Here is a 23,414-nt window from a genome sequence, read left to right as displayed (position 1 = left end):
CAGACAAACTGTGTTCTCTTTGCCAAGCCTAAAAAAAAAAATATATATATATATATATATATAATGTTTTACCCACAATACAAGCAGTAAGTAACTACTTGCAAAGGAAGTGAGCTGTGTAATACAGTGTACAAGTTCAAGTTCATCTGGTTCACTGCAGCAGCTCCGTCTCTCGTCAGATATGTAGCTCTTTTCCTCTGAGGACCAGCACCAGCGATGAGGCAGTTTCCAGTTTTAGAAGTCAGATGCTTGTTAAAAGCAGGGCACTCTAGTAACTGCTGACACCCCTCCAGAGGCGACTGCACTGTGGTTTCCTCTACACTATTCCATGCTTCAGGTCACTGGATTTAATATCACAAACACCTTTTCACCGGTTTCAAGAAAACCTCTGCTGTCCACTTGTTCTGTATTTTATGTTTGCCAAACAAACACAGACAGACATCAGGTGGGGAAGGAATAGACGGAGATGCGTTTTTATTTCCACTTATATTAGTCTTTCTCAAAGGAATTTACACTAATAGTAAATTACCCAATCAAGTGGTAGAAACACAATGCTTATTAAGCATGTAGACATGGTGAAGATAAGGTCAAACCGAGCTTCAGAACAGTGGCGAAGGGAATTTAAGTAAATGTTTAAATCTGACTGTGCACGATGAACTGATCTGAACATTTATAGTAAATACTGATCTACTGGCATTTTCACACACATCCATCTCTCTGGTTTACAGAGAGTGGTCAGAAAAATGAAAAAAATAAATAAATCCAGTGAGCAGAAGTTGTGTGGCCAAAATTGCCTTGTTGAGGGCAGAGGTTAGAGGAGAATGGGTAGGCTGGTTCAAGACGGTAGAAAAGGCAACAGCGGCTCAAATAACCTCTCATTACAACCGGGATACGCGGAATACAATCTCTGACCACACAAACTTGAAACAGATGGGCCACCACTGTAAAAGACCACACTTGTTCCCATTCCTGGCAGCTAAAAACAGGAAACTGACGCTAACATTCACGAAGGGTCATCAAAACAGAGCAATGACAGGCTCGGAAAGCATTGCCAGGTTCGATATGTCTGAATTTCTTTTGAGACATTCAGACGGTTGGGTCAGAATTTAACATTAAAAAAACTGAATCCATGGATCCACCCTTCCTCAGATCAACACATTAATGGTTGTGGTTTACTGCTATGAGGGACTTTTCTAAGCACCGGTTGATCATTCTTTAAACAACGCAGCCTAACTGAGTAGTGTTGTTGCCCATCTTTTTATGATTAAAGTGCATTCATGTTTGAATGGCTAATCCAAACAGGAAAATGCACCATGTCACCATGCTAAGACGTTATTGTACATGACAAGAAGTTGTTGTACTCCATTGGCCTTCTGCAGTCACCTTTGGGATGTGGGAGAATGGGAGATTCATGAATTCCCCTCATGAATGTGCAGTTTACAGATCCGCTGTGACTTTATCATGCTTATGTTTCCAACATCTTGTTTGAATTTCTATCAGGAAAAATTGAGGCAGTTTGTGATTGAAGATCAGCGCTACATTAGCGTAGCAGCGATTACTCGCATAAAGTAATCAAGCACCGAATTTGAATATTATTTGAAATTTCATTGATTTTATTGAAATTATTCAATAGTTAGTTAAGCCCATTTTATAGACTAAGGTTTTCAAGGTTTTATTTTTGTTAATTATGGTGATTTCCGCTTGAAGCTAATGAAAACAAAACACCCAAGATTAGAATTTTACATCAGACCAATAAAAAAAATAATCTAAAAATAGAAATATGTGTTTAGTAAAGTATGTTTATTACCGGCTTAAGGGTTGTTGTTTCAAAAGGAACTTTTAATCTGACAACTGAGTCTCATCGGAACACATTTTCTAATTTACTCAATATGATATGTTTATAAATGGCTGGCATGTGGAAGTTCTTTAGGAAGAAATTGCAAAGTGCTCCTCTCTAGAAGTGTCATAAAAGTAAAAAAAAAAAAAAAATAATATCAGCTGTTTGGATGTCTTCTCTGCATCTTCCTGTTGGCAGCGGCAACAGGAAGAAGACAAAGATGATCCATCATAATCTCTGAAGCCAGCTGCTCCCTGCTGTGCAGTCTGTCTACTGCTGCGCTGGAGCTGGTGGCTGGTTGTGTTTGTCTTTAACCACATTTATCAAGCATCCAGATTCTAACATTTGTAATCCCATCCTTCTTTCGGTATATCCATGTTTTGTAGGAGGTTGAGAGTCATGCGAGTATATTTTTACACTTTAGGTGACATGTGTGAGCCGTAAAGATTGTAGCCCATGACGGAGGCTTTTATTAGGTATAGCGCAGTGCTTCCCTGGTAATTGTTCCTGCTCAGAAATTTTTTTTCAATGTTCAATTTACTGTGTTTCCCAGTGCCGTTGGGTTAAATTTACTGGAATGCTCTAGTTTGTTAACTCTCCCTACACATTTATTCAGGCAAGAAAAAGAAAAAAAAAAAGAACCCAAGAGACTCAAAATATGTAAATGTTGTGTCGATATTTACACAGCTGACTTGGACCTGACATTTCACCGACTGCTTGAAATGAGGAAATAGATAAATAAATGTTAGTTACTGTAAACAACATGCATGCACCAAAGTTATTGTGTTTATAATGAGCCTCCCATGGGAAGCGTTAGAGCTGTGGAGGCTACATAAAGATTGTGTCTCTCATGTTTGACATAAACTGTCTCCAAAGTGCAGTCCAGTGCCAGCATTTCTGGATGCTAATGTAAAATTTATATCCTAATGCTATTGTATTAAATTGAATTTAATGCTATTGTCCGATCCATCTACTTATTCTACTGACAGTGTCTTCTAAATGTATATCTTCCCTTTGAATTCTTTCCATTTTTATCAGCTTGCAACCATAAAGTTTAAACTGTTTTGTGGGGATGCTGTGTAATAGAGCAACACACATTAGTGCATAATTGTGAAGCGGAAGGAAAATTGTTGATGGTTTTTAAAAAATGGTAGAGCTAAAAATCTGAAAAAAAAGGCTTTTTACCACTATCTTGTGCTGCAATTACAGTACCGAAGTTTTGAGTCATGTCTTTATTAGTTTTGCACAATTTATGACCAAAATGTTTGTCCATTGACGGGTCAGATTGGATGGGAAGGTTCTGTGAACAGCAGTTTTAAGGTCTTGCCATAGATTCATAATTGGATTTAGGACCAGTCAAAACAAATTTGAACAAATTACACAATTCTACCAAATCTACAATAGCTTATGAGAAATTATACAACAATTAAGCGTGACCTGCTCGATATTTTACTCACTGCTTTCTTTAAAGGGGACATATGGCTTTCAATTCTTCCTTTTTTCCCTTTGAAATATTTCAGTTGTGGTCTATGTAAAGTGGAACTGCACTGCTTTGGTCAGAATTTCTCGTTAATTTACCCACAAATTCTCCCTTTTTACCCCTGTTCTTATGTGCATCTGGGAGCAACTCGTTTTGGTACCGTGACTTTAAATCTAGAGGCAATTCACACCCTGCCCACCTCCAGGTCGCAGAGCGTTCCACAACTAGGGATGGGTACTGAATTCGCTACTTTTATAGGCACTGACCGAATCCCGATGGTACTACTGGGTACCGACTCATGTAAAGTCAAATAGTCAGAGCAAAGAGAACAGAGCCTCTATGTTCCCTAATTGCAAATATATATATATTTTTTGTATTTTTGCTTCTTCTCTGAAACTGTTGCACTAAAACTCCTGAGTTTTATTCACAAACAGCTTCAATCCCATATTCACCTCGTTTGCCTCTGATAACTGTTGTTTTGGTAAAAATGTATTTTATGTTCTGTGGATTCCAGCAGTGTATTAAAATTCATAAACAATTTAATAAGGAAGGTTCATTTGTAGATCCAAACAAGATTATATATTGAGAAATAAAATAAAATAAAAATTGCATTGACAAAAATTTGATATTGCATTAATAAATAAACATGTATTACTACATAAACACACACAAGTATCGAAAATACGTTCCATTAACTACCAGTATCAATTCCCAGGTACCGGGTATCACCACCATATCGGTTCAAACATGAAATGCACCCATCCCTATGCTTCACCCCGTTTGGCCATTTTTGTAGTATGCTGGGAGGACGATGTAATAAACAACCAAACATTTTGACTTATCCACATATACCAGGCGACTATAAAACAAATGAATGCTAACCCTAACCCAAATATTTATTCAGTTGAATAAAAACAGAACTTAAGTAATTATTCTCGGACCAAATGAGGTGAGATCAAGAGCCAGCATGCAGCTTCAGTTGTTACAGCTAGAAACTGCAGATCAGGCCCGAAATCTGGGTGTAGTGATGGACTCAAGCATGAACCTTCAGTGGAACCAAAAACTTAATTACAAAGTCTGCCTTCTATCACTTGAACAACATTAACAGGATTAAAGGACCAATGTCCCAGAAGGATCTTTATCTTTAGTCAAATTGATTACTGCAGCGACGTCTTCTCAGGTCTGGCTAAAATCTCAATCAGAAAGCCACAGCTGATCTGGAGCACTGTCGTCTGTGTCCTCACTGAAACTACTTCTCATATCCTTACACTGGCTCCCAGTATCTCAGAGATTAGTCTTTAAAATACTCAATGTTAGTTTATAAATCAAAGAATGAGTTTGATTTATGCTGAGAGCCTTGTTTAGAGTTGTTTTTGACTGTTCTATTCAAACTATTAACTGGAACATCATAAATTTCAGTCTGCAGTCCACTTTTCTTTACTTTTCTTTATTATGCCACTGTGATGTACTTTTTTTTTTTGGATTGTGCTATTTCCAACAATAGCTGTAAAGTATTTTTCTTATGTTGCGAATGTGTCTTTTCTGCACAGTCTTCTATTCCTACTTTTTCTTTTTTATATTTTTCACCCTTTTGTGCATCTATATTCTTACATTCACAATTCCCTTGCTGCTGGAACACATGAATGGAACCACTGTGGGACAATGAAGGCATTCTATTCTGATCTTTTCTTATGTTTTCATCATGTAAAGAACTTCAAATTTCTTTTTTTTTTTACGGAATTTCTCCATCAAGGACAGATCAGAGCGCACAAATGAAAATTGCCCAGGCCACTTCTCCCACCTGAGCTGTGAATTTCTGCAGCTCCAGCTTGCCCTTGCCCTTTCTTTTTCTTTTTAACACTCTCCTTGCTTGGCCTGTCAGTAGACACTTATGCTTATGCAGCTGTGCCATACTCTTTATTTTTAAGATGATAGGTTGAACAGCGCTCCTGTTGTTAAAAGCTTGGGACGTTGTTTTATAGCCAAACCCTGCTGTTTGTTCACTAATGTAACCTCTGAGGCCTTTGCAGAACAGCGGTATTCATGTTTAGATGAAATAGCATGCAAATGTACTCTGGATATACTAAGCATGTGACTTCTAAAGTCGATTGGTTGTACTGGATTTTATTTAGAGATGTCAGAATAAAGAGGACCCAATACAAATACATGCACGCTTTTTGGATTTTCAGAAGAACATTTTAAAAACCTTGTATTATTTTCCTTGCACTTCGTAGTTTTGTGTTACTTGGCGTATTACTTTAAAACCCTGTAAAACATGCAAAGGTTTGTGGTAGCATGTTGACAACATTTCAAAAAGGAGTATAAACACTTTTGGAAGGCACTTTAAACTTACTCAGGACAGAATGACTTCTTAAAATGCCCTAACTGAAGCGCTGTCGGTTACAGAGTTGTAGATGACATGAAAAAAATGAAACAGCGTAGCGCTTGTAAATGGCAAAATATTGTTGCACATCATGAATCTTCGGTTCAGTTCCCTGATAAACACAAAATACATTTAGATGTTTGATTTATGCAAATGTACAGAACCAGGCAGACTCTTCTGGGATGTGTTACAGCAGAAAGAGAAACGTTTGCATCAGATTTCATGTTTCTTTTTTCCTCCCATCTAATCTAGTTGTGTTTCCCCTTCTGAAAGATAATTAATCCCAGCAGTTTGCTAATGCCCATGAATTAAATGAAGCTCCTTTACATGATTTTCAGCCTCTTATACATGTCTTCGCTTTGATGTTTTCCTCTGTTTCATTCAATAAAAGCATCTTTGTTTGCTTTATATTTTATATAATTCGTATATTTTATATGTTTCAACCGCTTCAAAATGTATTTTTAAAAGAACACCAACAGATAAGAATGAGTTAGCCTTTTTTTTGTTTTGTTTTTGCATCAGTTATAATGGAAAATAAATTCTCATATCACCCCCCCCCCTCCCAAAAATAATATCCATGATACTTGTACACACAACATGACTTTTGAAGTCAATAAATGTGATCTTTATTCACTGTCAGATCTCCTTGTGTTCCCTGACCTTTTCTTATCATATTTGCATAAATCAAGTCAATGAAATCGTTTGCAGGACGAGAGCAGTTTGTGTTGCTTTCCATTGTCGAAGAGGATCAATTCCCTCCCTGCTGATTTTATACAAAGCTGAATGAGTCTGATCATTTAAATAACATTAAGATAAAGCAGAGTGAACTCAGCTCGGCTTCCTTTGTGTAGCAGGTTTTTTTTTATACACACAGTAAAACCCAAAGTGCTCACCTAAAAAAAACCCCAAGGCTTAAAAAAGTGCTGGAGTACAGCAAGGTTTAAAGTAATAGGGCATTTGAATACCAGGCTGCAGGAGTAGTAAAGTATTATGAGGAATGTCCAATAGAGATGCGCTGATTAGAACTTCCTGGCTTTTCACAGATCTGTGTTTGTTTGTAAAGCCCCCAGCTACTCTCACTGATTTCAGGTTAATCTAATTTTACTTATTTTTAGACGTCCTGCTGTGAGTTGTCATATTTTTTATATTATTGTAGGAGCAGTAGATCATCATACCGTGGGTGTGTGAGAGAGCTGTGTCTTTAAAACATGATTTTATTATTTGATGGAATTATTTGAGAGGTAACATTTTAAACAGTCTTTAGCATCCTTTTTTAGGGACAGCAGGGTCAGTTTAGCAAGATAAGCATCCATATTTGTGTGAGAATGCACACCCTTCCCTCCAGGTTTTTTTTGTAAAAGCATGTAGAAGACAATGCTTACTTCTGTTGGAACAATGCAAAACGTAGGTGAAAAAGTGAAGCGAAGTTGTCTGCTGAAGTCGACTTCATGTCAGTTTTCTCCATTGTCAATTAATGAAAATGTCATAAAAGACCCTTTTTATGCTTGAAATAATTGGTGTGAAAGGACCAAAACTGCAATATATATATATATATATATATATATATATATATATATATATATATATGTGTGTGTGTGTGTGTGTGTGTGTGTCATTGTTTGGACAGAAGTAACAATTGCAGCAGCCTGAATGAACATACTCCCACAGAAAATATTTTTCGTTTAAGCAGCTCTCTCTAATACAAAATAACTAACTTTGAGTCTTCTTTCCATACTAAGATCCTCAAAACAGAAGAGTGTGTTTCTCAGTATGATATGGCAACACTAACATATGGTGCATTTGCTGACCAGTAAAATAATTAGACATTTGGCTGTCCAACCACTTGATGACTTCAAATTCAAAGCCTTTATTGCAATTGTACATGTGTACAAGCACCTGTACTCTGTAGCTCATAAAGAAAAAAAAAAATCAAAACTAGTACACATTGGGTGAAAAAAGAAAAGTCCAGCGTCAATTTCCATGTCCGTTCAAGCTTCAAATTGTCTAAATGTTTGTTTGTTTGTTTTTTTTTTTTGGGGGGGGGGTTTACACAAACTATAATATACCAACCACAATTTTTGTTAATGGCAGTTTGAAAGTTTAAAAAATATTTCTCTTTTTTTGTTTATAGTCTAGAAAAATTACCATATAAAAATAGAAACAGTGCCACCTTCTTCCCATTAATTACATTTGACCGTTTTGATCCAATTATACAAACAGGGTCGAAATGAAGTTATCAGATTTGTTTTCAAAAACCTAAATTAAACCCAGTGATCCACCAGGGCCACCGTGTATACATGAGTGTCTGTTTGTGTTCCCCGGGGACCCGGTTCAATGAGACAGTTGGCCCCCATGTTGGCCCAGTCACCTCCCAGTACCTTATGGCTACTGCAGACGCACTGAGAGACTTGACAGATGGGCCTCCCAGCAGTCGGTGATGGAGGGACACGTGCATTTACATCCCAGAGGGAAGCTCTCACACAGACAACACTCTCCTACTCCTATGGCGCAGTAATTACCGTTCGTTGATTTATGTAATGGATAGAAGAATTGTGTTTGCGTGTGAGAGCTTTGACTAATGATAATGCTGCAGGGGGAAGAAGGAAAAAAAAAAAAAATCTCACACCTAAGAGGTGTTAGGCCTGAGATCCAGGTGCCCTGCCTCGGCTTTTAACGTCACACTGTTCTGTTCTTTTCGCACATGAAATGAGTGACAAGCGCAGGAAGGGTTTTATTTTTCTCAGACAAAAGTGGCCAATGTTGATGGAAATCATTGAAAACCATTTTTTTTCTCTCTCTCTCTCTCTCACAGCTAACTTCAGTTTGAATTTCAAGGTTTGTCTCTCCAGTTTTTAATGTGTTTTCTGTTCATAAAAGACGAGGAGTAACACGGAGATGCGCGTTTGAAATGGGAACGCGTCGTGTTCGGCTGTTATCGAGTCTCTGCCGTACTTTTTTGTCAGCAATTTTTAGTTTCTTCCCTTGATATTCTTTCAGCAAATTGAAGAATAAATTGCCATAAAGTTTGGGGTTTATCAGCCCTGTTCTGCAGCAGTAGCATTTATTGGAAACTCATCCGTATGAAGCTCTTCTTACAAGTTCGAAGAACTGTATTTGACTTCACTTTTTTTTTAATTTTGTTGCATGAACGCGCATCAAAATAGATGCGACGGTCAGGCTTTTTCTGGCTGATACCACATTCTATTTTTCTACCAGGTCCGACCTGTCACTTCCACTGTTTTGTTTCGTGTTTTTTTACCAAACATGTGGGAGTTCTTTGTTTTAATGTATTTAATTTATAAAAAAAAAACTTCAGATTGTTGGGATACACTAAATGCAAACATGAACAGGCTTTCAGAGCGTTTCAGATAATTGAATGTCTGTGACGACAGAAGTCAAAACGCTTGTTTAGATGTTTTATGTCCGCTCTCGGGCTGTAAAGGCAGAGATAAAAATGCTTCCTAGACTTACAAAATGATTAAACCTATTTATACTGTACCGTTTATGAGCCAGATGACTTTTACAGCACTGCAGAGACGCTGAGAAATAAACCGCTATGGTTCAGCTCTAACAATCACACTGCATGTGGCACCAAAGAGTTGTGGAGGAGATGTGGAAAAGATCTTCCCTTAAGAAAAAAAAAAGGAGAAAAGAATGCAGGACTGTTGGTCTTTAAAGGTCACGGTATGAACCATAGCAGTTTTACTTTTCAAGTGGAAAAACGGACTATAATTTGAAAGCTCAGTGGACATTTTTTGGTTCTATATAACTTCAAAAATTAGAATATACGTAAATCTTGTAAAAACATAAAACGGTGTGTAATATTAAGTCATGACCTACCACAATGTTGAACAGTGGGAGCCCTGGCCCCACTGTTTTAACTTGCTTTTAATCAAACAATTAGTTGGATGGAGTAAGTGCAAAGCTCACATAGAAGTTGTTTAAGTTATTGCTTAATGCTTTATACTAGGAAAAAATGGTGTTTCTTATCATTCTCTTTAGAGCCATTTTTACACCACTATCTTTTAGCTCCTGATGATCGTCTTCATAAAACATGCTTTCCATTCAGGGCGGTGTTTTTCTGGAACCTTCCTGTACATGTTATGTTCTCAGCAGAAGCAACGTACGCTGTAGGTCTTCAGTTGATTTAAAATGAGCTGCATGCTTATGATAAACTTTATGTGCAAAACCTTTGGTACATAATCTAGATGATGCTGTATTGTAGGGCTGGACGATAATTCAGTAACAATGTATATCGATTGATAGACGTATATCGATGATACCAAAAAAAGGGTCAATAAAAAGTTCAATAGAATAAAAGTTGTCCTTCCTTTTGCATTCTAGCCATGTAGGTTAACATTACAGTTAGTACATCATTTTAACCAATCGCAACACAGACCCAGGAACCAAGCTCCGCCCCCTTCAAAGAGTTCAGAGAGCATGGGTTCTTTTCTCTTTTTTAAAAACTTACAGTTTTTGATAAAAAGTTGGCTGAATAAAGGGTTGAGTTTGAATTCAGTGCTTGTGAGTTCTGTATCTAAAAATCATAAAATGGCCAGGGCTGCACTTAAAATATATATTTTGAATTTGTTGATTATTGATATCGATCAATATTATTTCTGTTATATCTATATGCTTTTTTTCTACATCGTCCAGCCCTGATGTATTGTAAAATTTGTTATAATGTGCTTCAGCAACAACTGTAGCTCGTCTTAGCTGCCCTAATGCCCTTGGTCAGTTTGTTCTTGGCTTGATTTATTTTTTTAACGCAGCGTCCTCAGGTGTGAAGCAAACCATGGAAACTGATTTGAGAAGTGAGAGTTTAAGCAAGTTCAAGAAACTTCAAAAACACTCCAATATGTGGAATCAAAGTAGGCTTGTAGCCTTTCCTTTAGAGGTTCCCTAGTAGATGATCTTTAACTTGATATGGTGACCAGATATTTAAAACCTGGCTGCTTTTAAATAAAAAAAATGGATCAAACAACTGTTAGATTGTCCAGATGCTGAATCCCAATTCTGCTCTTTTACACTGTAGTTTATGTACAGCACTTCCTGTAATATTTAGGAATCAAATACACATTCTAAACACATTTGTAGACCCTATAGAGAGTTAATAGGTGTTAAATGTATAGGTTCAGACAGTTTACTTATTAAAACTGTGCAGACTTGTGACAGACAAAAGTTTTAGCAGCCTCCATAGGAATAGCAAGGACATTGCAATGTGCTTGAGAGTGGAGCCATTCTTTAAACTCTGGTGGGATTTTTTTTTTTTTCCTGTTTCAAAATCTAGAACTAATACATGTAGCATAACTCTTCTGCCTCGGGCTCTGTGAGGAAAAACCCAGCAGCCCACCTCTAGTTGTGGATGATCCCCACAGCGGTGAGAGAGCGCCGCGGCCTCCTTTCTCCCAGCACCAAGCAACAAACAGAGCGGTTCCCTGACGAGACCCTGGAGGAGCCTCCACCCACCCCACTTTGTTAGCTTAGGGGAGCAGAAATGAAGACAGAACAAAGAGACATAAAAGTAGCAGAAGGATGATGATGGAAAGGAACGGTAAAAACACAGGAGAGAGGCAAAAAGGCTTAAATGCATAGAAAATCGCGAAAGCCGGCAAAAGCACGCAAGACACAGCAGAGGCTTGCAGAACACGCGTGGCGTGAGAAACAGGCCGGTTTTACAGTTCCTGTCAATTCTCACACTCTCTTCATTTTTTTTTTTTGTCGTCACCACGATGCACGCTTAGTTAACCCCTCTACAAATAAAAAACCTTAAAACTGTCATGAACGTTTAATAATTTTTTTTTTCTTATTTCATGCTTAGTTTTATGCATAGCTGTTTTTTCGTTTGACATGCCCATGTAGACATTCGATAGATGGACTTTAAAAGGGATGCTGTGAAGCATCCCTTTTAAAGTCTTGTTTTGGGTTCTTATGTTCTGTGGACCGAGGCTAAAATACATATTCTATAACATGTAGAATACCTGCTCAATGCCTCGGCGCTCAGCCTGCTATCCCTTTGGACCTGTTCTCGCCCTGCCCTCGTTGGTCTGTTTATTAGTGCTTATGTGCACCGCCTGATAAAGGTTGCTCTTGGGATTTCTGTGTCTCGCTCTGCTCACGCTGGGAACATATCGGCAGCTTCTTGTCCAGTCTGTTTCTGCCATCAGCTCCTGTTTTGGTCTGGTTCCACATTCGTCACCTGGTCAGCCAACTTCTGTCTTTCCCTGCCCGGGTCTGCCATTTTCACCTGCCTGTGTCATCTGCCACTTCACTAATAAACTTTTAAAAGCGTAGCTCTGTGTTGGCTTGAATATCGCGTTGCCCTAGTACTCTAGCATTACATTCTTAGCATTTTAACCTTTGACTCTTCTTTACTCACTAACAACATCTCTACGGTAGAATGTTGTTTTCAGCACAGTCTGGTAGTGTTCAGGGAAGGTGATCCAAAAAAAAGGAAAACAAAAAATGTATATATATATATATATATATATATATATATATATATATATTTTTTTTTTTTTTTTTTTTTTTTTTTTTTTTTTTTTTTGATCAGGTTGGAACAGGGGAAATTGAATAGAAAACGATCTGATTCTCCTCAGCAGCTAATCTTTCTACAGTGCCACACTTTCAAAAAAGAATCCCTTAAAAGATGTTTTTCTTTTGTTTGTTTTTTTGTTTGTTTGTTTGTGTTTTTTTTTTTTTTTGGGGGGGGGGGGGTTCAACATTTCTGATATACTGAATAGTTTTAAGAAAACACATTTTTTTTAGAATTAAATATAAGTACATAAAAACGTACCAGTGAAGTCTTTCTGTCATTTATATATATATATATATATATATATATATATATATATATATATATATATATATATATATATATATATATATATATATATATATATTTATATTTATATTTGTATTAATTGAAATGACCTGTATCTGAAGAAAAAAGATTCTAATTCATGAATTTCATAAACATAACAGTACACCCTGTAATCCATATTTTGTGTTGACTGTGTCCTATTTTACTCATTTACCAGAAATTAGACCCAGGATGGGGTAACCTCTATATTATGATGTTTTATGGACAGTGTCAGATTTGATTCTCATTGTGTGTGGAAACCTATTTTTTCCAGAAACAAGCTTTCTGTTTTCTTTTTTCTTTTTTTTTGCTGTCCCTTTTCATCAGGTTCAAAATCTGTTACTGTTCCATGTTTAGTAATGTTACCCATGATTTAGAGGGTAATTGCTTTAAAACAACCTGAAGTTCTGCATGAGTAACTGCATTTACATTTTGCAATTGGGAAACAATGTTATTTATTTCTTTTGCACAATTTGAAGTTAATAGGAAAAAGGTGCAGTAATCGGCACCATGTGCCAATTCCTGGGACGATACATCCCTACGTTTTTACAGCTCAAACTGACCGGATTGTTAAATCCCCAGCACAAATCAAGCTATCCTCTCTGAGACCACATGGTTGTTTTCCTTGAAATTATTAATTATTTCTTTGTGCGCAAACTATAATTGCCCAGCTTAGCACATTTTAAAGGGCATCACAGCTTCATTTACAAATATTAGAGAGCACAGGTGTACAAACCCTTTAACTCTGTTCTAAGCTAATAACTACTTACACGGAACCTACACAATAGATGCTATTATCAAAACAACTTTTTTGCACATTTTTGCGTTCCTATATATTGCGCTTACCCTGTATAATGTCTAGTCTAATGTGAATGCCTGTCACTACTCTTCCCAAACACAGGTGTCATAGATCTAATGTACTTAAATGCACTGTGCGTAGGCACAGATGGAGCAGCGTCTGCTTGCAGCACTTCTCGGCTCAGGAACAGCTCTTTCTTGTGACAACATGAAAGCCTACGTGCACAAAGAGATATCTCTACAGAAATGTTTTTTTTTGTTTTTTTGTGGAAGAACTTGAAGTGGCTCTATAGGGCCCTCACATTAATCCAGTGTGAATTTTTGGTACGGCCTGGCATTGAGGTTGCAAGACTTCTCATTGAAGAATGGCTCCAGACACTAAAAGGTTTTTGACAGCCCACAATTCAAAGGAAATGAGTTGAAGTTGGGGAAACGGTATCTAGAGATGTGTGTCGTTGGGTGAACAGCAGAAATTGTACAGATTTAATTCTTTAAGTGTTGTAATGCATTGCGCAGGTCTCGTGTGCTAAACACTTTACAGGGAGAGGCGGTGACATGAAAAGCATTATTATTCTGTTTTCTCACTGTTTGTGACTCTGTTTCCTCTCATTGCGTCAACTCTGATCTCCTTCACACAGTGAAACCAGAGGTGTTCTCTTCAGTGTATCAATCGAGTATCAGCCTATATGTCTATAAGAGGAGGACGAGTGTGTGTGTGTGTGTGTGTGTGTGTGTGTGTGTGTGTGTGTGTGTGTGTGTGTGTGTGTGTGTGTGTGTGTGTGTGTGTGTGTGTGTTGGGGCTCATTGTGTGTGTTGTAGTCTCCCTCTCTGCAGGAAGATAAATTGTTTTTATTTTTGTTGCACTTTGCTGTTTTTTTTTCTTGGATATTATTTAAGATAGCCCACCTTTCAAAACGGGTTGCCTTCAAGACCATGCCGGGTGAATAAAGTCTGTGCTGAGCCTTGCACTTTTAGTATGGATGCTTGTGGTGGTGTGTGAGCTGTATTGTGATGAGATTCTGTATGTCAGTGTTTGTATAGAGATAAAAGCCTTTATGTCAGCATTAGAGTAAAAAAAGGCCTCTTCTGTAATGGAAGTGGGGGGGGGGGAAAGTAGATGGTAAGTTTGGATGCAGCCCCTCTTGATGCAAAATTCTGATTAACAATCGGTGGTTGTTGCATTAGTTCTTAATGAATTTCGTCCATTCATCACGATTCCCTTCCTTTGTGTGACGCTAACAGGGAACAACAGCAGACTTACCACTCACGCAACACGTTTTTTTTGTTTGTTTTTTTAAACAATAGTCCTGTGATTTTGCACAGATGTACACAAAAAAAAAAAACAGGCTTATCATTTCAAAGCTGCCTGTTTCCAGAAGACCGTTATAATGCTTACCAGTTGTTCCGTCAGCCAGGAAACAAACAATATTTGTGCGATGACTGCTGTCACGGTATTCTAGCCTCAACAAAGCGAGATCTCACGTTCGATGAGGAAAATCTGCTGCGTTTGATCCACTAGATGAGATGCAGACCATCAGGCGGCCCATCCTAAGCAAGGCCAATATCTGATGATTGTGTAATTAATCACAGCAGACACACATAATGCAAAATGATTTCCTCCTGTGGTGGTTTTAAAGATTCTGATTTAATACCCGAAATTTGCCCATCCTTTGTTTTGCCTTCATGCTTTTAGCGAGTGAATTAATTCCTATTCTGAGATATTCTATCAAATTATTCTGCTTGCATTAGGGTTGTCAGCATACTAAAGTGCCAAACTCGATACTGATACTAAGAAAAATACACAATAGCATTTTCAATACCGCAACATGTTTTAAAGGTACTGGGTTCTTTCTGGTTAGGAGCAAAATTATAATATTATTTATTACAATAAAACAAAGTGTATTTTCTTAATAAGGGTAAAACCTATAAGTAGGTGGAAATTCAGCCTTTGTTTAGAGAAAAATGGAATTTATTAATCACTTCCCAGTTTGGCAAAAACAGTAGACAAGATAACAGTATACCTATTAATACCCTTTATGGAAGTACAGTATGTACCTTTGATTCAGTCATGCTATAATTTTATTTTATTATAATTGCTTATCGTTAGTGTGCCTGTTTTTGCTTCCCTTTGTCTGTGAATTTGATGTCGATACAAATACATTTTACTGCTGACGGACAATTCTAGGACCATTTTATACTAAAATAAATTGTGTTTTAAAAGAAAATATGGAGGTGGAGCATAGAGAACATATTTTTCACAGTATAAAGAAGGATGTGGTCCGTGCCAATATATTCAGCAGCAATATATTGTGATTACCGATCAACTACAGCCGTTGGGTTTCTCCTTTTTTTTTGCCCCAATTGTCAGTTTGGGTCATAACGTGTTATTATTAGCAAAATAGAATGCCTTCACTGCTGAACAGAGAAGTTGGTCTTTGTTTTGTTGCTTCACTATGTAACTTAGCTGAAGAGCGTTATCCTGCTTCAACTTTATCGCAGTTGAACAAAGCGTTGCGTGATCAGAATTATGTCGGCCCGAAGGTTGTAATACTTTGCTGTTGCAGATACAGGATTTTTACTGAGTGTGAGATCTTTTGACATTTTGTTTCCCGCTTGTCTGCCTCACAGGGGAAGTACCTCCAAATGAGGCTTTTCTGGTTGCCTTGTCAGCTAAACATAGGGTCACATATACTTCTGGCTCTGCTCAACATGTTAGCAGAGTTTAAAACTTCCGACAGCAGATCATTGCTTTGGTCTTGGCGGGGAGGTGAGGAGGTGATTGACTGTTTTTGCAGTGCTGCTGGACAAAGAAGTGCGACTGTTTAAATAAATGCGATTTGGTCAGTCTATATCTATTTTGACTTAAACTTAAAAACTCCCTCTGAGCCTTTTGCTCCATTCAGATTCACATGGCAACACAGTGACAGGCAACCATGCAACAACCATGGGTTGGTCATGCAGGTTGTTTTTTGTTTTTTTTTTTTGCCCATGTGACAGTGACGGTAAAGCAGTGCAGCTAGGACTGTGTGGTTTTTAAATGAAGCAGAGCTGCAATGTCCACAATGTGGTAATATTTTGACAGAGTCTAACGAAGCGTGTACAAAATTGTGCAACATTTGACCATCCCTGAAACGGAATACACACACATTGGTAAATATCTGTTATTGGACGTAACACCAATATTAATATCAATTTCGGCCTGAATTTTCATATTGCCGCAACCCTGACGTTATAAAAAACATTAATATGATTGTAATAGTAAATATGTTCTATTGTTTTTGCAGTATTAAGAATAATTGAAGTTACTCTGTTAAAAAAAATCAATTAGATCTTGTTACCCATTTGAATGAACATTTATAAGGTTATCACGCCTAAGTGGCAACAGACTTGTTTGGAATATTTTTCAGTAGTACTTCTAAACATTACAAGAAACTTTTTCCTAATATACTGTCTGTGCTGGACTAGTCTCAGTAGTAATAATTGGTTGACTCATACAACTCAGGCCAACCGCAGACCGCTATTATCAGCTTTTATTCCATGTTCAATTAAAACTACTTCATCTCCGCTGCAGTCCTTCACCCAACGTCACAGCCACATCCAGTTGCTGATTGGTTGCTACGATGCGACAAGACACAAAAGTTCAGTTTTTTCAACTCCAACAACTGTCGCTTCGCATCTTTTGCGGGTGTCGCGTTGCTCTGGCTTCGCTTTTATCGGCAAAATTGCACGTTTTGGATTGCTAGAGCTGCCTCTGTGGCCTCGCTTAGTGTCACATCGCTCCTGCGTTGCACCTGTGCATAGCGATATCATGTAAAGCTGTCGCTCGGCCTGCCACATTGGCGTTGGATGTGAACGCACCTTAATAAATAAATACTAACCGTGTTGTGTTTAGTTTCGTTTGTTGAGAAATTTGAGGTGTAAACAAGGACAACATTTTCATATTCATATGATTGTTTGGAGTAGAAATTTAACTCAAATTCACTGCAAGAGTTTGACCAATTTCTTTTATACAGAATGTCACACTTCTGTTAGGGTGGGGGCAAATGGAGCAGTGCCCATCAGTCCACGCCATGTGATGAGTGTCACACCGCAGACCCCATTTTGATGAAACTCCAGGGAGTCATGCTTCACCCACTCTTGGCATTTTCAAAATGACTATGTTTTACCCTAGGTAGGAGCAGCAATTACCTGGCAAACATTTTAATAACCAGTCATATCTCACTTGCTGCTGAGGGGGAATATCCAACTACCCATGCTTTACAAATTAGTCTCCAGGGCCAACACATTGGAACATGTTGCATTTGCTACTGTTTTCAGTTTACTCCAAATCTGTTCGCTACTGGGCCTTTTTTGTTGTATTTTGGCTGAGTTTACCACTGGAGGGGTCATCGCCTATTCTTGTCATTTCTTATAAAGTAATAAAAACTATTACAAAACACAAACTGTGCTTTTTCAGTTTCAAAGCATTTTTTTTTTTTTTTAAACACAAAGATATCTAATAAACCACATTACAGCCTGAAGTTTAAAGACTAAGCTCTGTGAGTGGTAGTTACCACTCATGATGTCAACACTGTGGCACTAATGACAGACATCAAAGCTTTCAATTACCTGGAGAGCTCTCTAAATGCGTTCAGCGTTTAAGTAACACTTTAGCTACTTTGAGCAACACTTTTATGTCAGAGGCACACCTGTCACCTGGGGCTTTTAATTAATAAGTGTGTCAGGCTGAAGCTCTAAAAAGGCACCCCTCTTCAAGTGGAAAACTGGTCAAAATACAAAACAGCAAGATTGAAAACGGGAGTGTTCTTCCAGCTTTCTATTTACAGTTGTGTTTGAAATCATTGCAGTTGCATCATGTAGTATATCCATCCATCCATCCATCCATTTTCTAACACGTCTATCCCAATTGGGGTTGGGAAGGGTGCTGGTGCCTATCTCCAGCTGTCAATGGGTGAGAGGCAGGGTACACCCTGAACAGGTCGCCAGTCCATTGCAACACAGAGACAAACAGGACAAACGGCCATTCTCAAACACTCACATTTAGAGAGGCCAATTAACCTAACAGCCACGTTTTTGGACTGTGGGAGGAAGCCGGAGTACCCGGGGAGAACCCACGCATGCACAGGGAGAACATGCAAACTCCATGCAGAAAGACCCAGGGCAAGGGTAGGACTCGAACCTAGGACCTTCTACCCACTGTGCCACTGTGCAGCCCTATGTAGTATGTGTAAAGTAAAATAAAAAAAGATAAGAAGCCAAAAACCTGCTGCCGTTAAGCTCTGGAACAAACGTCTTGGCTATCATGGCAGAAGACAATGGTCAGCCGAGACAAAAGCGGTGACAGACTGTGAAAGTTAGGGTGAACCTGGTATATGTGGACTGCTGCATAGTTAGAGGTGTGTGGTTGCGGAGCGGCACAGCTCCAGAAGCTAAGTTAACATTTTAGCTCAATTGGGTGTGTTTATGTGTGCATCTTTTGCAGAATATCCCAGCACTGCCTTGCGGTAAAGCACTCTACTCATATGAGGGCAAGGAACCAGGCGACCTACAGTTTTCCAAGGGTGATATCATCATCCTGAGGCGCAAGGTGGATGACAACTGGTACCACGGGGAGCTCAACGGTTGCCATGGCTTCTTGCCAGCTAGTTACATCCAGCTGCTGCGTCCCCTGAGTCAAACTCCACCTCAGGGCAAAGCTTTGTACGACTTTGAGGTCAAAGACAAAGACCAGGATAAAGACTGCCTGGCCTTCAGCAAGGTAAGCCCCCCCACACGCGCATTTTACACATGCACCTGTATGACAATGGTGTTTCACGAGACAGCCGTACGTAGTTTCTATTGACAAATCAAAGGGGACATTTTCAGGACTGTTGTGCGAGATTATAGAAACAAACTCTTAACTGCTGGGTTCAACCAGCTTGGATGATTGTTTGATGAATAATTTATCAGATCTAGCTCAATGTTTCAGAGGCCCCCCTCAGAGTAAAATAGTTCATGGCTAAGAAATGCAATGTGTACACTGTGAGATTATTAAAGTGTAAAGCAGCTTATATACTTTATCAAATGTATTCATGTGCCTTGAACTTTGTGTATTTACATACTTGCAAATTGTTTTTACACAGAAACGTCTTTGAAATGCGGTTTGCATTTGTATCTAACTCCTCTGAGTTAGTATTCTGGAGAGAGAAAAAAAGCTTTACTACAGTTGCAGCTTTAACAGTTTTATTGGCATGTCCTCCTCAGCTTTTGACATCTAGACATTTTTTTTGCCTATTGTTCTAGCAAAGGCCTAATCAGATAGAATTGAAAGTGTCTTTTGAACCATTTGTCTAACTTTGGCATAGTTTTTCTATTGGATTTAGATTTGGTCTCTGAGCAGATCCTTTTAACAACTGGACTGGTTTTGATCTAATCCATTCTGTTATAGCTCTGGCTTTAAGTTCAGTGATGATGACCTGCTGCAAAGTGAACCCCCACCCTACTGTAAAGTCTTCTGCAGCCTCTAACAGATATTTTTTTAGCCCTTATTTAACTCCATCCAACTCATCATCATCTCTGATCAACTCCCCAGTCTTTTCCTTTCCATTACGCATTATGTTGCCATCACCATGTATTATTCTGGGGGTGTTGCGTTCAGGCCAGGGCGATGTGTGCCGTTAATTTCCCAGCCACACATAGCCTTCATGCCGAACCAGAAAATTAAATTTATTCGTTTCCAGACCCAAGAACCTTTCTTCCATATGTTCGTTGTGTCCCCTGCGAGGCTTGTGGTGAAATGCAGACAGAAATAAGGAGGGCACAAGTAACGGTGGACCTTCTGAAAGATTGTCCCACCTGAGCTGGAGATCTCTGCAAGTCCTCCAGAGTCACTGTATGCCTCACGACAGCTGCTCTTGTGTTAGGGCTGCGTGGTTATAGAAAATAATACCTTTGTCAAAGTAAAAAAAAGTTTCAATATTCGTGTAACTGGTGTTAAAAAAGACGTTTTTTAGTGTTGTGTTTGCTGTGAAGTGTTTGATGCGTGGAGAAAAAAGTCACTTAGCAGCCAGCTGCTCCTCACCACACTCCAAGAGGATTTGGCTGAATCTGGTTTTAAGACAGACTCGGATGTTATTGGAGGGAGATTCTGGCTGCTGATTTTCTCGGTGCTCATGTTCAAATAGTTGAGGTTTGTATGCCAAAACTGTACCGGCACCACAATAAGGCTAAAAAAAAAAAAAAAAAAAAAAAAAAAAAAAAAAAAAAGAACAGGAAAATCTTCTGTCTAGTCTAGTCTTCTGTCTATTTGTATTTCTATTCACTGGAGTAACTCTCAACATTAGTTCTTTTGGGGGACTTTAAAACAATGCATGTACCTCAAACGCACCTCATTGGAGGCCCAGTCCTGTTCAGTTTAATGTGTTGGTTCAAATTAATAAGACTAAGATAAAAAGTCTTACACAAGTAGATACTGGACTCATTTTCACATTTTACCACTCCGTACTGTTTCAGAATGTTTTAATGGAATAAAGATCTTTTTTAGAAAATATTTAAATTCCAACAGAATGTTTGATAAATGGTGTCGTTTTGCGTATTATTTGCTGCAGGGTCTAAACCCTTGACAATTTTAGAAAACTGTTCCTACGGTCTATGGTCTCTGCATAGAAAATCTTGTCACATCAAAAATGTACACCCTTCTGTTATTTAAAAGAAATATCCAAATATGAAGTTACATTTATTCGGTACATTTTTATTGAAAAACAAATCTGTCTTTAGGAGATTAAACATTAGGAAGGGAGAAAATGAAAACAAAAAAAAATGGGTGGTACGATCCCGTGAGGTTGTTGGAAAGTTTAACGTATAGTATCAATACTCAAAGCTTATAATTGTGTCCCTGCTCCGCGAACAAGCTCTGTGCACTCTGCAGGGGTAGAAAGAAACAGGTTAATAAATGATAGCATTTATTGACTCTTGTGCAGCTGAATTGAGGCAATTCATATCCAGATTAAGTGATAACAATGAGCCATCAATAGTTCACACTATTTCTCATTTTAGGGTTAAGCTAATCAACAAGTTTATGACTGAATATTGCATTAAGCCCATCAACTCACACAGAGACACATGGTGTGCTATATTTGTGTTGTCATGCAGAACCATTGAGTGCGATATTGTTTTCTCAGTGTGAGAGGTAATTACTCAGAATGACTAATATACAGCCATTTAACAGCATTATCACTGCCATCCTGTAATGGCCTAACCAAGGCCTCGGTGTTAGGAGAGAAGCGGCACTATGTGGGCGTGTGTTGGGAACAATAGAGATATTACATTCCTGAGATCAAGTAAGCATAAGGCGAGGCGACCCCAACCTTCCAGGTTAAGATCTTACACGGTTGTGACATTGGATGCAATGGCAGTGATTGATATCTCAAATTAATAAAAAAAACAATGTGTCGTTAGCGTAGCTGGCAGGATTGTTACGCTGTCTTAGATCTGTGAATGAATTCATGTTTTTGCTTGAACTGATTTTAAAAAGGAGGATTCATCTTGTCTTCATTCATTCGTCATAAAACCTCGCTGCTGATTTGAACTATGTGTCATAACCCACAAAAATCACAAACTTACCACAGAGTAAAGGGAAGCCCCATTTTCTATTGTTACCCCCAAAAATATACGCCCACACAAACCTATTTTGCTGTGAAAACATTATATTCCTTACAGGTTTCTTGTGTTTTGTTTTCTCTTCTGTCACATGTCTGTGTTTAAAATGTATGAAACAGATTTTAATACTTGACAAAGATGACCCAAGTTAACACAAAAAAACTGTTTTTAAATGATGACCTCATATGTTATGGAAAGAATGGTAGCCTAACCAACATGGCCCTATGTGATTTTTTTGAATTTTTTTTTAACCATTGGTAAATCAGGAAGTGTGATTAATCACATTTCTGGTTTTTATTTAGCTACACTTATTTTTATCAGAGTTGGACAGTGCAGAAATCACTTCAATAGAAACTAAGTGACGACCTCAAGTAAGCTAAAACATCTCCTAAAGCAAATCTTCATAGAAGCATTGCTCTATTGAAATTAAAGAGCAGCTGAAAAACAACAGTTACTGCCTATCCTGCAGTCCTACTAAGCCATTTCTAAGCCTTTGGTACTTCAAGACAATATTTTGCACTGCTTTAATATGTGATTTATTCCTTGTGATACAAATGTTTACCTTTTTGATGCATGAATGTACCTATAATCCATCATTTGCAAAAGACAGATCAGGTGAGACATATGCCTGCATTGAATCAAAAGTAGCTGAAACGTCTATCTGTTTGTGCAAACATGCTGCGCTCCCAGTGTGCACGTGTGTCTGTATGTGAGCTATCACTCATTTCCTCTCTCTCCAGGACGAGGTGCTGACAGTAATCAGACGAGTAGACGAGAACTGGGCAGAAGGCATGCTGGGAGACAAGATTGGCATCTTCCCCATTCTTTACGTTGAGGTAAACCGACTCGCAAAAGGAGCGGCGACAGCTGCAATAACACTGCAGCAGCCCACCTGTTTCTCTCTGTATTTATCATCATTTATCTGTCTGCTAAAAAAAAAAAAAAAAAACACATTTCTCCAATAATCTTTGATCGCATAAAATTAAACGGCCTCAGGTGGGGACGTATCAGCTGTGTTGGCTTTTCTGCTATATTTATAAAAATGGAAGCCTAATGGTTCAGATTTATCAAAAACAAAAGGATTCCGCAGAGGAATCATCATCATGATAAATGAGCAAAAACAAAACTTAGTTCTAACAGCCTTATTAATGCAAATGCATCTGACACGGAAACTCTCTTGTTTCCCCTGGATATGAAGGATATCACATATTTGCTATTATTCCTAAAGATGAACGGAGCCGTTTCACTCTTGCTTTTAGACGGCAGTGCTGGTCAGAAGTTTACATACACAATCAGCGTGTAGGTCATATGAAACTAAGGCTTTTAATAATACCGCAACTGTTATTTCCGCCACACTATACACTTAGAAATTAACTCTATGTTAATTGTATTGTTGATTTTTTTTTTATTATACATA

The 23,414-nt window shown here is 38.2% G+C and overlaps 1 protein-coding gene across 1 annotated transcript in view; it reads left to right on the top strand.

The window, feature by feature from the left end:
* Positions 1–23,414, top strand: part of LOC105915872 (E3 ubiquitin-protein ligase SH3RF3) — a 139,136-nt gene that overhangs the window by 70,496 nt on the left and 45,226 nt on the right. Inside the window, 2 exon segments of the mRNA XM_021309319.2 lie at positions 18,843–19,118; positions 22,738–22,833. Of these exon segments, the coding sequence (XP_021164994.2) occupies positions 18,843–19,118; positions 22,738–22,833 (372 nt within the window).

This window comes from Fundulus heteroclitus, chromosome 7 (assembly GCF_011125445.2).
Source record: "Fundulus heteroclitus isolate FHET01 chromosome 7, MU-UCD_Fhet_4.1, whole genome shotgun sequence".
NCBI classification, from domain to species: domain Eukaryota; kingdom Metazoa; phylum Chordata; class Actinopteri; order Cyprinodontiformes; family Fundulidae; genus Fundulus; species Fundulus heteroclitus.
The sequence above is the reverse complement of the archived record's forward strand: the minus strand, read 5'-3'. Positions and strand labels throughout refer to the sequence as shown.